Source organism: Sinohyriopsis cumingii, chromosome 1 (genome assembly GCF_028554795.1).
Source record: "Sinohyriopsis cumingii isolate HCF-2022 chromosome 1, ASM2855479v2, whole genome shotgun sequence".
Lineage (NCBI taxonomy): Eukaryota > Metazoa > Mollusca > Bivalvia > Unionida > Unionidae > Sinohyriopsis > Sinohyriopsis cumingii.
The window spans coordinates 67484347-67501515 of record NC_142961.1 but is presented as its reverse complement, the minus strand read 5'-3'; the positions used below and the strand labels follow the sequence as shown (position 1 = coordinate 67501515).

General features: G+C 35.4%; 1 protein-coding gene across 1 annotated transcript in view; it reads left to right on the top strand.

The window, feature by feature from the left end:
• The window catches only part of LOC149807055 (CD151 antigen-like), a 44279-nt gene that overhangs the window by 1718 nt on the left and 25392 nt on the right, over window positions 1-17169 (top strand). Inside the window, exons 2-6 of the mRNA XM_089961303.1 lie at window positions 771-993; window positions 2544-2744; window positions 11441-11515; window positions 13382-13486; window positions 15359-15452. Of these exons, the coding sequence (XP_089817429.1) occupies window positions 883-993; window positions 2544-2744; window positions 11441-11515; window positions 13382-13486; window positions 15359-15452 (586 nt within the window). The 5' untranslated portion in view covers window positions 771-882. The remainder of the gene's footprint in view (window positions 1-770; window positions 994-2543; window positions 2745-11440; window positions 11516-13381; window positions 13487-15358; window positions 15453-17169) is intronic.

The following is a 17169-nucleotide window of genomic DNA, read 5'->3' as shown; positions in this document are numbered from 1 at the left end:
AGTTTCATAATGGTTGAGCCCCAAGTAAATTATTTGAGGTGATCTTGCATTTGATTTAGGCAGAGCTAATGTTACCCATTGGAAGCCATAATTCTTATCCAGTTGTAATTAAACATGAAATATAAGATTATATCTGATTGGCTGAAATTGTAACCCCTCTGTTACTAAGGCAATATTTCTTGTGTGCTTTTGATCACACTTGGAATATATGCTTATAACACCAAGAGCTTGTACAAGTTTAATAATGAGTGAGATACATGTATATTAACGAGGTGGTGTTGAATCTGATTGGATGAGCTTGTTTCCAGCATGGAACATATTTTTCTGCTGATTTTGATTTGGATGATATTGAGATGTATGTATGTATACCAATATTGAGATGTATGGTATCTGTATAATATTAAGATGTAGAGTATCTGGATGATATTTAGATGTATGGTATCTGGATGATATTGAGATGTATATTGGTATCTGGATGACATTGATGTATGGTATCTGGATGATACTGAGATGTATATTGGTATCTGGATGATATTGATGTATGGTATCTGGATGATATTGATGTATGGTATCTGGATGATATTGATGTATGGTATCTGGATGATGTTGAGATGTAGAGTATCTGGATAATATTGAGATGTATGGTATCTGGATGATAGTGGGATATACAATGTCTGGATGATATTGAAATGTATGGTATCTGGATGATACTGGGATGTATGGTATCTGGAATACAAAAAGAAAACTTATATACATTGAATATATTTAAGGAGCTGTGTCACTGTGATGTGGCAGACCACTGGGAGACCAGAGAAATAAAATCTGACAAGTTGAAGTGGAGTGGCTATTATTCGTTGAAGTTGGTCAGTGTGTGCTGTTATCATGTGGTCACAGGCATTAGATGAAATGAGCATCATGAATGAAAAGAGGTCTGGCCCCACCTGCATGCAGCTCATTCGCATATGTTTGCTGATCTTTCTGTTGGCCATCTTGGTGAGTTATTTAAGTAACCCTGATGACTGAGATTAAAGGTTCCATAGGTGAGTCTTTGAAGTAAGCCTGATGACTAATATCATAGACTCTGTAGCAGAGTCTTTGAAGTAAGCCTAATGACAGAGATCATAGACTCTGTAGGAGAGTCTTTGAAGTAAGCCTGCTGTCTGAGATCATAGACTCTGTAGGAGAATCTTTGAAGTAAGCCTGATGACTGAGATCATAGATGCTGTTCTGTAGGAGAGTCTTTGAAGTAAGCCTGTTGACTGAGATCATAGACTCTGTAGGACAGTCTTTGAAGTAAGCCTGATGACTGAGATCATAGACTCTGTAGGAGAGTCTTTGAAGTAAGCATGATGACTGAAATCAGTGGTTCTGTAGGCTTTGCCACTAAAAATGTTGACAATATCTTATTCCTCAACATAGAAAGCACATTCAAATTGACATGTATGTGTATGTCCAGCTGTATGTCTGTATGTTTGTGTCCACATACTATGTTAAAAATTTATTGTGGTTAGTTTCTAAAGTAAATTTGGTCACAGTCATTTTACTTGGTTTACATACATCTTGGTATGTACAACATTAATTATCAAAAAACTTAGGGGCAGGTGCAACCTGCAGGTTTTAACCTGCTCCCTGTATTCTGTTTCTATATTCATATGAAATTTTTTAATGATATAAATAAGTTAATCAAGCTAGAGTTTATTTTCAGTACAAAGACTGTTTCTTGACTTTTGCATCTGACCCTGATTCTCACAACTTTTATAGCAAGACAGTCCAGCTCATTCTCAGACCTAAATTTCAGACTGTGTATCTTGGAGTAACCTACACAAATGACATTTTGCATTTTCTATTCAGGAACCAAAGTTGATAATGTCCTGAAAGTTTAATCAGCCTTTATTACTTTACTTTAATGACAACTTTTAAGGCTTTCAGATAAAGTTTCTTGCTTAAAACTTATTAAAAAGGGCCAGGTTTAGTGATCATTAAACTCCAAGTTTCAGTCTGTGCTTGGGATTTTGTTTTGACTGTTTGCAGACAACCTTACATTTGAATAGTCATTTTTGATTGGCTGAGAGTAGAAAATCAGTTTCAAAATGAGATTCAGAGATTTACGATTTCCAGGACTGTCCCATCTGTCATAAAACTTTACTCGACTCCAGATCCTACTATCAGATATTCTGACCAATCAGAAGGCTGCATTTGACAATTTTAAGTAATATTTCCAAATTTGGATTATCAATTTTTTGCTTGAAATTCTGAGTAAAGTTCAATGATAGATGAGATAGGTGTGTAATGGAGGAGCCCGCTTTATGATGGAAGTGCTATGTATGTGATACTTTTAGATGGACATAGGTTGATTACATGAAAAGTCCCAGTCTTATTGACTGAAAATATTTTCAGCCTTGGTGTTTATCACATATGCAATAATCAGGAATATTTGTACTATTTTTACATTTATCACGTATGCATAATCAGGAATATTTGTACTATTTTTACATTTATCACATATGCATAATCAGGAATATTTGTACATCCTCATGTTCCAGGTAGGAGCTTTTGCTATTCTGGGTATTGGGATCTGGACTCATGAAACAGAATATGGTGGCAAACAGATTTCAGCACTGGTTGGAGTACAGCTGTTCCAAGTTGACTCTGTAATGATGATTTCAGCAGGGTCGGCTGCTCTTGTCATCACTGCCATAGGTATTGCAGCTGTTCTCAGCAGAAATGAGTGCTTGCTTGAACTGGTAAAGACTTTTTATGTTCATTTATTTTTATAACAGGCTGGAAAACATTCATGAGATGAAGTGTCACCTCATTGTATTGCCCCTTAGTATTATGTCAAACCTGTTTATTGTCACAAAATCTTTATTGCCAATTTACCTCAATATTAAAATAACCACAATAACTGAAAACCCTGCATACCACATCTAGCTATTGATGTTTTTTATTTTCCAGTAATCTGAACAATTTTCCATATTATATTGACAGGTAGCTCTTTGAAAAGTTTTGAGATAAAAATACTGAATCTCAGAATACATACTTGTTGATGTTTTTAAATTTGTGTACATATTTGATTACTCATGCACAATGGGGTCCAGAAACATAGACTGCACTATAAGTGAGGGTGCAAGTTACAGAGGGACCTCTGAAATATAAGACGTGATGCCATCCCTGTTGGACAATGAGCAAACTGGTAGGGCTGGGGGAACAGGGCTGTTTAATGGCTGGATACATCTTTTATAATCGCTTTGAGAATAATTATGAGTAATGCGCTTTTAATAATGAAGTTGTTCATTTTCCTGTATAAATTACATTTATTTGCAAGATGCCTAATATCTGAATGATCATTTCTTTTATTCCAGCTGGTTACAACAACCTTCATGTGTACTCAAAAACATTTGTGTATTATGTCACTGCTTTTTGTTGTTGTTGATTAGTCTGCTTCCCTGCATCATATATTATACCAAAGTGTGAAGCAGGGATTATACAAAGCAGGGAACCAGGATAACTGTTGAGAGACCACCCAACAAGATCCCTTTTTTGAAAAACTAACAGCATTTATTTTGTGAAACAATCACCTACATCTCAAACCACTATTTTTGTATCGTTCATTGGTAAACTATTGATGCTGCAATTTCATTGCAAGTTATAGGGAAACTTCTTCTCATCTTTGAGGATATCTGTAAGTACCGACTCAGGAATTCTGTTCTCTACAATGATCAGTACCTGTGAAACAAAGCTCTTATTTCATGGAGTATTCATTTCACTTGGTTTCCTTGCTATCTTTGACCACATTTATGATTGAATAGGTTAACTTAAGGTAGTCTAAATATATTATGTACACAATAATATTTATAACAGTGCTTGATTGATCAATTAAAATGAGTTCAACCAACATAAAATCAGGGCTGCTAGATCTTATGCCTATAGGGCCATGCATGCCTGTTAATATTTCTTTTTATTCCACCTTCTTTTTTTGATACAAAAGACATAATTAACATGATAATAAAAAGGAGGTCTGCTTTTAATTCAGTGCAACAATACAACAAATACTTTTGCAAATCAGATATCAAAACAGTCAGCACTCAATTAAGTTCTCAGAGAAATGCTCATAGACAGAATTGTTACAGTAGATTGACACGTTTTCCATTTAAAGACAAGAGGGCACATCGCATTTATGATGATTACACTTAAACCAAACTGATGACACTAAAACATGAATTTCACTTGATTTAAAACCTATTTAATTATCAAGCATTCATTTAAGTTTTTGGCACTGTGCTTTTGAAATGAGTGTGAATCTCATATTGACATGGCCTATGTTCTTGGATCTGGTTATAGTCAATGGCCTAGATATAACTTTTTACAGCTTCTAGTTAGTATTAAGGAGATCCTAGGTTTTACTTTATTCTGGTTGCATTTATTCTTCCTTTTGAAATGTGCCTACCAAATGATAATGTTCTCATTTAGATCCCCCCCCCACCATTCTCCTCTTCTTCCATCTGTGCCTTAGAGTTTTGTCAAAAACATGAGGAAATGGAGCTTTGTGAAATTTTAGGAACAAAATTGGAGGCATATAAACAGTTTCTTTTCAGTCTGAGGGTAATTCTAAAACTTACTTCATTTTTTCAACTTTTTTATATTGCCCTTATAAGAATTGGAAAAGTGAGGTCAGAATATTGTGAAAAATGTCATGTACCTATTGTCAAATTGTTTTAAAAAAGCATTTTACTTAACAGTACTCTGTACCTATAGCATCATGTTTGGTGTTGTTGTTTTACAAACATGGACACAATGGCAGTATTAAGTTTGGCACAACCTTGGATAAAAGTGTTTCAGCTGTTTAAATACGTGCACAAGCTAACAATCTTGTGCCAAAGAACCCTGAGCTACAAGAATGTTGGGTCTGGGCTACAATATTTCGAAGTCAGGTACACCAGTGGGTTACCATCTAATACCATGTATTGTTTTTATATTTCTTACAATAAATACAGAGGACACTACATGAATGCTTGTTTCCTATAAAAGTTATGAAACAAGTTAAATAATTTCTATCTTTTGTGGGTCTTGATCAGCAAGAAATTGAAATTATTCAATGAATATCTAAATTTGATATGAAAGGAACACAGATGTAAGATTCAGTTTATCACATGATGAAAAATACTGATTCTCCTTGACTAAACTATAGAATTGTATAGTGAAATGACCCTGAAATAGGTGCCTTTTAGTGATTATGCCTGAAGTTCATTCAGATGCATCAGTGTTATTCCTGAAATATGTTCAGATGAATCAGTGTTATGCCTGAAATACATTCAAGATGCATCAGTGTTATTCCTGAAATTCATTCAAATGCCTCAGTGTTATGCCTGAAATTCATTTAGATGCCTCAGTGTTATGCCTGAAATACATTCAGATGCCTTAGTGTTATGCCTGAAATACATTCAGATGCCTCACTGTTATGCCTGAAATACATTCAGATGCATCATTGTTATGCCTGAAATTCATTCAGATGCCTCAGTGTTATGCCTGAAATATGTTCAGATGCATCAGTGTTATGCCTGAAATACATTCAGATGCCTCAGTGTTATGCCTGAAATATGTTCAGATGCCTCAGTGATTATGCCTGAAATACATTCAGATGCATCAGTGTTATGCCTGAAATACGTTCAGATGCCTCAGTGATTAATATATTCAAATACATCAGTGTTATGCCTGAAATATATTCAGATGCATCAGTGTTATGCCTGAAATTCATTCAGATGCATCAGTGTTATGCCTGAAATACATTCAGATGCCTCAGTGTTATGCCTGAAATATGTTCAGATGCATCAATGTTATGCCTGAAATACATTCAGATGCCTCAGTGTTATGCCTGAAATATGTTCAGATGCCTCAGTGATTATGCCTGAAATACATTCAGATGCATCATTGTTATGCCTGAAATTCATTCAGATGCCTCAGTGTTATGCCTGAAATATGTTCAGATGCATCAGTGTTATGCCTGAAATACATTCAGATGCCTCAGTGTTATGCCTGAAATATGTTCAGATGCCTCAGTGATTATGCCTGAAATATATTCAGATGCATCAGTGTTATGCCTGAAATTCATTCAGATGCATCAGTGTTATGCCTGAAATACATTCAGATGCCTCAGTGTTATGCCTGAAATACATTCAGATGCATCAGTGTTATGCCTGAAATATGTTTAGATGCCTCAGTGATTATGCCTGAAATACATTCAGATGCCTCAGTATTATGTCTGAAATACATTCAGATGCATTAATGTTATGCCTGAAATTCATTCAGATGCATCAGTGTTATTCCTGAAATTCATTCAGATGCCTCAGTGTTATGCCTGAAATTCATTCAGATGCCTCAGTGATTATGCCTGAAATACGTTCAGATGCCTCAGTGATTAATATATTCAGATACATCATTGTTATGCCTGAAATTCATTCAGATGCCTCAGTGTTATGCCTGAAATACATTCAGATGCATCAGTGTTATGCCTGAAATACGTTCAGATGCCTCAGTGATTAATATATTCAAATACATCAGTGTTATGCCTGAAATATATTCAGATGCATCAGTGTTATGCCTGAAATTCATTCAGATACATCAGTGTTATGCCTGAAATATGTTCAGATGCATCAGTGTTATGCCTGAAATACATTCAGATGCCTCAGTGTTATGCCTGAAATATGTTCAGATGCCTCAGTGATTATGCCTGAAATATATTCAGATGCATCAGTGTTATGCCTGAAATTCATTCAGATGCATCAGTGTTATGCCTGAAATACATTCAGATGCCTCAGTGTTATGCCTGAAATACATTCAGATGCATCAGTGTTATGCCTGAAATATGTTTAGATGCCTCAGTGATTATGCCTGAAATACATTCAGATGCCTCAGTATTATGTCTGAAATACATTCAGATGCATTAATGTTATGCCTGAAATTCATTCAGATGCATCAGTGTTATTCCTGAAATTCATTCAGATGCCTCAGTGTTATGCCTGAAATTCATTCAGATGCCTCAGTGATTATGCCTGAAATACGTTCAGATGCCTCAGTGATTAATATATTCAGATACATCATTGTTATGCCTGAAATTCATTCAGATGCCTCAGTGTTATGCCTGAAATACATTCAGATGCCTCAGTGTTATGCCTGAAATAGGTTCAGATGCCTCAGTGTTTATGCCTGAAATACGTTCAGATGCATCAGTGTTATGTCTGAAATACATTCAGATGCCTCAGTGTTATGCCTGAAATACATTCAAGATGCATCAGTGTTATGCCTGAAATACATTCAGATGCATCAGTGTTATGCCTGAAATTCATTCAGATGCCTCAGTGTTATGCCTGAAATACATTCAGATGTATCAGTGTTATGCCTGAAATTCATTCAGATACATCAGTGTTATGCCTGAAATACATTCAGATGCCTCAGTGTTATGCCTGAAATATATTCAGATACATCAGTGTTATGCCTGAAATACATTCAAGATGCCTCAGTGTTATGCCTGAAATACATTCAGATGCATCAGTCAATATGCCTGAAATACATTCAGATGCATCAGTGAATATGCCTGAAATACATTCAGATGCATCAGTTAATATGCCTGAAATACATTCAGATGCATCAGTGTTATACCTGAAATACATTCAAAATGCATCAGTGTTATGCCTGAAATACATTCAGATGCATCAGTGAATATGCCTGAAATACATTCAGATGCATCAGTGTTATGCCTGAAATATGTTCAGATGCATCATTGTTATGCCTGAAATTCATTCAGATGCATCAGTGTTATTCCTGAAATTCATTCAGATGCCTCAGTGTTATGCCTAAAATTCATTCAGATGCCTCAGTGTTATGCCTGAAATAAATTCAGATGCCTCATTGTTATGCCTGAAATACGTTCAGATGCCTCAGTGATTATGCCTGAAATGCATTCATATGCATCAGTGTTATGCCTGAAATACGTTCGGATGCCTCAGTGAATATGCCTGAAATTCATTCAGATGCATCAGTGTTATGCCTGAAATACATTAAGATGCCTCAGTGTTATGCATGAAATTCATTGAGATGCCTCAGTGATTATTCCTGAAATACGTTCAGATGCCTCAGTGATTAATATATTCAGATACATCAGTGTTATGCCTGAAATATATTCAGATGCATTAGTGTTATTCCTGAAATTCATTCAGATGCCTCATTGTTATGCCTGAAATTCATTCAGATGCATCAGTGTAAATACATTCAGATGCCTCAGTGTTATGCCTGAAATACATTCAGATACATCAGTGTTATGCCTGAAATATGTTCAGATGCATCAGTGATTATGCCTGAAATACATTCAGATGCCTCAATCTTATGCCTGAAATACATTCAGATGCATCAGTGTTATGCCTGAAATTCATTCAGATGCATCAGTGTTATGCCTGAAATGCATTCAGATACTTCAGTGTTATGCCTGAAATACATTCAGATGCCTCAGTGTTATGCCTGAAATACATTCAGATGCCTCAGTGTTATGCCTGAAATACATTCAGATGCATCAGTGTTATGCCTGAAATACATTCAGATGCATCAGTGTTATTCCTGAAATACATTCAGATACCTCAGTGATTATGCCTGAAATACATTCAGATGCATCAGTGTTATGCCTGAAATACATTCAGATGCCTCAGTGTTATGCCTGAAATACATTCAGATGCCTCAATGTTATGCCTGAAATACATTCAGATACATCAGTGTTATGCCTGAAATACATTCAGATGCTTCAGTGTTATGCCTGAAATACATTCAGATGCCTCAGTGTTATGCCTGAAATTCATTCAGATGCCTCAGTGTTATGCCTGAAATACATTCAGATGCGTCAGTGTTATGCCTGAAATACATTCAGATGCCTCAGTGTTATGCCTGAAATTCATTCAGATGCCTCAGTGTTATGCCTGAAATACATTCAGATGCCTCAGTGTTATGCCTGAAATACATTCAGATGCATCAGTGTTATGCCTGAAATACATTCAGATGCATCAGTGTTATTCCTGAAATACATTCAGATACCTCAGTGATTATGCCTGAAATACATTCAGATGCATCAGTGTTATGCCTGAAATACATTCAGATGCCTCAGTGTTATGCCTGAAATACATTCAGATGCCTCAATGTTATGCCTGAAATACATTCAGATACATCAGTGTTATGCCTGAAATACATTCAGATGCTTCAGTGTTATGCCTGAAATACATTCAGATGCCTCAGTGTTATGCCTGAAATTCATTCAGATGCCTCAGTGTTATGCCTGAAATACATTCAGATGCGTCAGTGTTATGCCTGAAATACATTCAGATGCCTCAGTGTTATGCCTGAAATTCATTCAGATGCCTCAGTGTTATGCCTGAAATATATTCAGATGCCTCAGTGTTATGCCTGAAATACATTCAGATGCCTCAGTTATTATGCCTGAAATACATTCAGATGTATCAGTGAATATGCCTGAAATACATTCAGATGCATCAGTGTTATGCCTGAAATTCATTCAGATGCCTCAGTGTTATGCCTGAAATATATTCAGATACATCAGTGTTATGCCTGAAATACATTCAGATGCCTCAGTTATCATGCCTGAAATACATTCAGATGTATCAGTGAATATGCCTGAAATACATTCAGATGCCTCAGTGTTATGCCTGAAATACATTCAGATGCCTCAATGTTATGCCTGAAATACATTCAGATACATCAGTGTTATGCCTGAAATACATTCAGATGCTTCAGTGTTATGCCTGAAATACATTCAGATGCCTCAGTGTTATGCCTGAAATTCATTCAGATGCCTCAGTGTTATGCCTGAAATACATTCAGATGCGTCAGTGTTATGCCTGAAATACATTCAGATGCCTCAGTGTTATGCCTGAAATTCATTCAGATGCCTCAGTGTTATGCCTGAAATACATTCAGATGCCTCAGTGTTATGCCTGAAATACATTCAGATGCCTCAGTTATTATGCCTGAAATACATTCAGATGTATCAGTGAATATGCCTGAAATACATTCAGATGCATCAGTGTTATGCCTGAAATTCATTCAGATGCCTCAGTGTTATGCCTGAAATATATTCAGATACATCAGTGTTATGCCTGAAATACATTCAGATGCCTCAGTTATCATGCCTGAAATACATTCAGATGTATCAGTGAATATGCCTGAAATACATTCAGATGCATCAGTGAATATGCGTGAAATACATTCAGATGCCTCAGTGTTATGCCTGAAATAGGTTCAGATGCCTCAGTGTTTATGCCTGAAATACGTTCAGATGCATCAGTGTTATGTCTGAAATACATTCAGATGCCTCAGTGTTATGCCTGAAATATGTTCAGATACCTCAGTGATTATGCCTGAAATACGTTCAGATGCCTCAGTGTTATGCCTAAAATACATTCAGATGCATCAGTGTTATGCCTGAAATTCATTCAGATGCCTCAGTGTTATGCCTGAAATATGTTCAGATGCATCAGTGTTATGCCTGAAATACATTCAGATGCCTCAGTGTTATTCCTGAAATACATTCAGACACCTCAGTGATTATGCCTGAAATACATTCAGATGCATCAGTGTTATGCCTGAAATACATTCAGATGCTTCAGTGTTATGCCTGAAATACATTCAGATGCCTCAGTGTTATTCCTGAAATTCATTCAGATGCCTCAGTGTTATGCCTGAAATACATTCAGATGCATCAGTGTTATGCCTGAAATACATTCAGATGCCTCAATGTTATGCCTGAAATACATTTAGATACCTCAGTGAATATGCCTGAAATACATTCAGATGCATCAGTGTTATGCCTGAAATATATTCAGATGCCTCAGTTATTATGCCTGAAATACATTCAGATGTATCAGTGAATATGCCTGAAATACATTCAGATGCATCAGTGAATATGCGTGAAATACATTCAGATGCCTCAGTGTTATGCCTGAAATACATTCAGATGCCTCAGTGTTATGCCTGAAATACATTCAGATGCGTCATTGATTATGCCTCTTCTTTTTATGATGTCACAAGGTCATCTATGATATCATAAGGTGTTATTACACATGTTACATATATAAAACATATCATATGGGTACTAGTAAATTATGAAAATAAAACAGTGGTCTTTGGTAAATAATAATTGTTAATGACACAAGAGGTTAAAGGATTGTCTTGAAGCAAACATACAACTGCATGCTGTGCCTTCATAATGCTAAGAAATTTTAGCTTGGCAGCCAAGTTTTTATTTCAGGTAGCCCAGCTCATATGTTTTTAAAATTTATACGACCATCATATGAATTTCTTGTTTTTACAAATATAGGCAAAATTAAACACCATGAAAAATGTAAGTGCTCCAAGTATGTGACTGTTTTTATTCTTTTCTTTACAGCACATTGGTATTTTGGCATTTGTCTCAGTCATTATATTTGCTGCAGGAATCCTGGGATATGTTCTAATTGCTTCTGTAAGTTCTATTGCACATTCCCCAATCAGTCATTACAAAACATATACATCACCAGCTGACATTAAAACACAAGATTTTAACCAGCAAAGATTGTGCAAATATAAGATGAGAAGAAAATTCATGACCATTTGACTTATGTGGATAGTTAAAAGAAACAAAATACCAACAATGTCAAGTTCAATATATTTATGAAAATTTAATGACTTTAAAGAATTACATGTATAATCATCAGTGTTTTGGAAGACACATTTTTGCTGATTTTGTTTATTTTTAATTTGTCTCTAATTTGTAGGTTTCCATTGCAGCAATATGCATACAAATTTCTTCATTTTTTAAATTGCAGCAATAACTTTGTCTAAAAAAATATTATGTCTTTCTAATTGTATGATGGCATTTTATAATTATTGCAAAGTATATAAATTACAATTCACTTGACATAGATAATTAAAATTAAATTTTGCAGGGATGTTTTTTTATGCACTGTCTGATGCCCTTTCTAAATATATGGTAGGCATGTTTTTCTTTATATACAATGTCACATGACCTGATTAGATATTTGGTAGGCATGTTTTTCTTTATATGCATTCAGTCAGATGGCCTGACTAAATATTTGGTAGGCATGTTTTTCTTTATATCCAGTCAGTCAGATGACCTGACTAGATATTTGGTAGGCATGTTTTTCTTTATATAAAGTGTCAGATGGCCAGACTAGATATTTGGTAGGAATGCTTTTCTTTATATCCACTGTGTCACATGACCTGTCTAGATATTTGGTAGGTGTGCTTTTCTTTACATACAATGTCAGATGACCTGACTAGATATTTGGTTGCACTCAGTCAGATGGCCTGACTAGATATTTGGTAGGCATGTTTTTCTATATATACAGTGTCAGATCACCAGACTAGATATTTGGTAGGCATGCTTTTCTTTATATACAGTGTGTCACATGACCTGACTAGATATTTGTTAGGCATGTTTTTCTTTATATACAATGTCAGATGACCTGACTAGATATTTGGTAGGCATGTTTTTTTTTATATCTACTGGGTCAGATGGCCAGACTAGATATTTGGTAGGCATGTTTTTCTTTATATCCACCATGTCAGATCACCAGACTTGATATTTGTTAGGCAGGCTTTTCTTTATATAAAGTGTCAGATGACCTGAATAGATATTTGGTAGGCACGCCTTTCTTTATATGCACTCAGTCAAATGGCCTGACTAGATATTTGGTAGGAATTCTTTTCTTTACATACAATGTCAGATGACCTGACTAGATATTTGGTTGCACTCAATCAGATGGCCAAACTAAATATTTGGTAGGCATGTTTTACTTTATATCCACTGTTTCAGATCACCAGACTAGATATTTACTAGGCATGCTTTTCTTTATATAAAGTGTCAGATGACCTGAATAGATACTTGGTAGGCACGTCTTTCTTTATATGCACTCAGTCAGATGGCCTGACTAGATATTTGGTGCACTCAGTCAGATGGCCTGACCAGGTATTTGGTAGGCATGTTTTTCTTTATATCCAATTGTTTCAGATCACCAGACTGGATATTTGCTAGGCATGCTTTTCTTTATATAAAGTGTGTCACATGACCTGACTAGATATTTGATAGGCATGCTTTTCTTCATATACAATGTCAGATGACCAGACTGGATATTTGGTAGGCATGTTTTTCTGATGACCTGACTAGGTGTTTGACAGATGTTTTGTTGTTTGTGTCATTTAAATGATTTATATAATTTTTACCAGGTTAATAGACTTTCTGTACTTTTTGTATAGGCATGCATGTTTTACAAAAGGCAAATCTAGTTGTTATGCACAGGTGGATTTATAATTGTGCATTATCCTGCAGATGGAGAAAACAGTGAAGGAGGCATTAGAGAAGAGCGTCACAGAGAAATATGGTTTGGATGGAAATAGTCTTATGACTGAGGCCTGGGACTCTGTACAAATCAAGGTGAGAAGTATGTGTTGGATGGAAATAGTCTTATGACTGAGGCCTGCGACTCATTACAAGTCAAGGTGAGAAGTATGTGTTGGTTGGAAATAGTCTTATGACTGAGGCCTGGGCCTCATTACAAATCAAGGTGAGAGGTGTGTGTTAGATGGAATGAGTCTAGTGACTAAGGGCCTGGGTCTCAGTACAAATCAAGTGAGAAAAATGGGTTGGATGCAAATTATCTTATGAATGAAGCCTGGAGCTCTACAAATCAAGGTCAGAAAAATGGGTTGGATGCAAATTCTTGTAACTGAGGCCTGGAGCTCTGTTAAAATCAAGGTGAGAAAAATGTTTTGGGTGCAAAATTCTTGTAACTGAGGTCTGGAGCTCTGTTCAAATCAAGGTGAGACAAATGGGTTGGATGCAAATTCTTATAACTGAAGCCTGGAGTTCTGTTCAAGTCAAGGTGAGAAAAATCTGTATAAATCAGAGGAGAAGCAACTCGTGTTATAGGAAATAATGAAGTATAAATAGAACTTGTCAGCAGCAAGGGACAATAGTTGTGTTAATAGTTGTCTTTTTTGTTCAAGGAACATCATTTATGGCATTAGCAATGTTACAGTTTTGTGTGTTAAAGGAACAATAGTTGTGGCTTTAGCAGTGTTATGATTTTGCTCACTGAAAAATAGTTGTGGCATTAGCAGTTTTAAACATTTTGTGTTAAAGGAACAGAATTGGCATTAGCAGTCTTAAGATTTTGTTCTAAACGAACAACATCTGTGGCATTAGCAGTGTTAAGACTTTGTTATAAAAGAACAACATCTGTGGCATTAGCAATGTTAAGACTTTGTTATAAAAGAACAACAGTTGTGGCATTAGCAATGTTAAGACTTTTGTTCTAAAAGAACAACATCTGTGGCATTAGCAATGTTAAGACTTTGTTATAAAAGAACAACAGTTGTGGCATTAGCAATGTTAAGACTTTGTTATAAAAGAACAACATCTGTGGCATTAGCAATGTTAAGACTTTTTGTTCTGAATGAACAACATTTGTGGCATTAGCAATGAGTTGAGGTATTACCCATGTTCAGATTTTCCATGAAAAGAACAACAGTTGTGGCATTAGCAGTATTAAGATTTTGCATTAAAGGTTTGGTTTTATTTTTGTGAGGCTTAATGCCATTTCTCAGCACATGGTAGACTATGAATGGCAGCATGTATATTACATGGAGGAAGAATGCAGGAAGACCTGGGAAAGAACCACTGACCCGTGGGAAGCTACTGGCAAGCTTTTTCAAGTACCCATCTTTGGTCAAGCTGACATTCAAACTCACTCAGACAAAGGTGAAATGTGTAAGTGACCTGTAAAAGCAAGTGCCTTAGACCATTTGGGTCCCCTTGCATTAAGGGAACAACAATTGTGGCATTAGCAATGTTAAGATTTTGTGTTAAAGGAACAAGAGTTGTGGCATTAGCATTGTTAAGATTTTGTGCTAAGATCATTGAAAGTTGTATACATAAAAGAAACATGTTGACATATTTTGTAAGTGAGTAAAGTAATCTGCCCAATGTGTCAGGGCTAGATATCAAAACCTAAATTTAGAGGATGAAATTTGTGACCAGGGATGAGACTTTTTGGTTTTTGGATACAGGAATGTGCACAAGGAAGTAATACAAAGAGACAGACAGACAGGCTATATATTGATATGATTGCACCATTTATACATATAAGATGAAATGCAAAATTTCAGTTGAAATTGTTTACATATTCATTTGAATTGTTGTAATAAGAAGAAGTCAGAGTTTATAATAATGCAGTCTTATAGAATCAAATTTGGACATAGTTATTATTTTCAGTGTAGATGTGTAACATTGTATCCATCATTTCAGCTTGAGTGCTGTGGAGTACATGGTGAAATGAACAGCACCACATCCTGGGCTCTGTACAAGCTGAAGAGTTCCTGGGTTAATAAAAATGTTTCCAGTAAGTGTCCTCACTTGACTATAGATTAAATCTTCTGGACTTGCCCCAAAAATCATGAAAATATTGAATATGACTGGGCACAAAATAATGGAGCTGGGATTTTATAAGTGCTTCTAGCTCATCCTGGACACTCTGATGCTTGCCTTGAATTCTAAGTGTTCTTTGTGCATTTTATGGACACCAAATCCTGTTCCTGTTTATTTTCCCTAAAAGGACGTAAAGTAAAAATCCATAATTGGCAAGAAAGATAAATATGTAAACAGAAATAACAAATTCTTATATTTAAAAACTTAGAAGATAAATAAATATTTAAATGAAATGAAAAGATTGTATAAAGTCAATGAGATCTTCTATAATAAAGTTGTTTTACAAATTTTCTTGAATGTATTGATTCTATGCCTGCTCTAGTTTTCCTATCCAGATCCTCAATTTCTGGAGATCAACGGTCCTGGATTCTCAATGTCAATAGTCTACAGAGAACTTTGTCTAACTCATTAAAATTGTGCATGCTGGAAGAGAAACAAACAATTGCATAATCTCAAAACTTGGGTGATTCATACTTCTTTTGGAGGAAATGGGAAAAAATCAAACATTTGGAAATTTGAGCAGTAATTCAGATTTTCTGCTTGGATTCTTGACTGGCTGTTTTTATCTATTTATCTTAAAAGGACTCAGGCAACAATATTAGAATTTTACTTCACCTAAATAAGATACTTACTTGTTTTATTTAATGACTGACTACAAACTAAACCTAACATAATAAAAGTATTTAACATATACCTTTCTTAACTGTGGCATACAAGATCCACTGCTGTAATTGCAGTATGCAAGATCAGTCTATCATAATTGTGTTATACAAAATCAGTCTGCTTTAACTGTGAAATGCAAGATCGACTGGTCTTAACTATAGTATCCAAGATCAGTGTATCATAACTGTGGTATACAAAATCAGCCTGTCTTAACTATGAAATGCAAGATCAACTGGTCTTAACTATAGTATGCAAGATCAGTGTATCATAACTGTGGTATACAAAATCAGTCTCTCTTAACTATGAAATGCAAGATCAACTGGTCTTAACTATAGTATGCAAGATCAGCTCTCTTAACTACAGTATAAAAGATCAGTCTATCATAATTGTGGTATACAAAGTCAACCTGTTTTAACTATGGTATCTAACATCAACTGTGAGAGTCTTAACTACATTATGCATGATCATTCTATCATAACTGTGGTATACAAAATCAACCTGTCTTAACTATGTTATACAAGATCAACTGTCTTAACTACAGAATGGAAGACTAACCTGTCTTAACTATATATACAAGATTTTATATCAAATGTTGGTCAGGTGATTCTTCCATTAATATAGTACAATGTAAATTTGTTGTTTTTTATTTTTTTCCCCAGTGGCAAGCATTTCCCCCCAGAAGAACAAAGTATTTTTTCAATACAAAGTAGAATACTTATGATCATCATTAGGGTGATAGCCCAATTCCCAGGGCTAGTAGATTTTTCTGTTGACAAATACCTGGACTAAAATTTTATCTGAGAAAGTGTAATTATTCCAGAATGGAAAGTTCAGATTTCATTCACAAGTTTTATTCATCACCTCTTTTCCCAGTGCTGACCTTTTCCGGATCAGCATCTGAACCATATTATTATTAGCATGTCATCCATAATATTAAATGATGTGCCTGTAGGGCATGTTGAAATCTG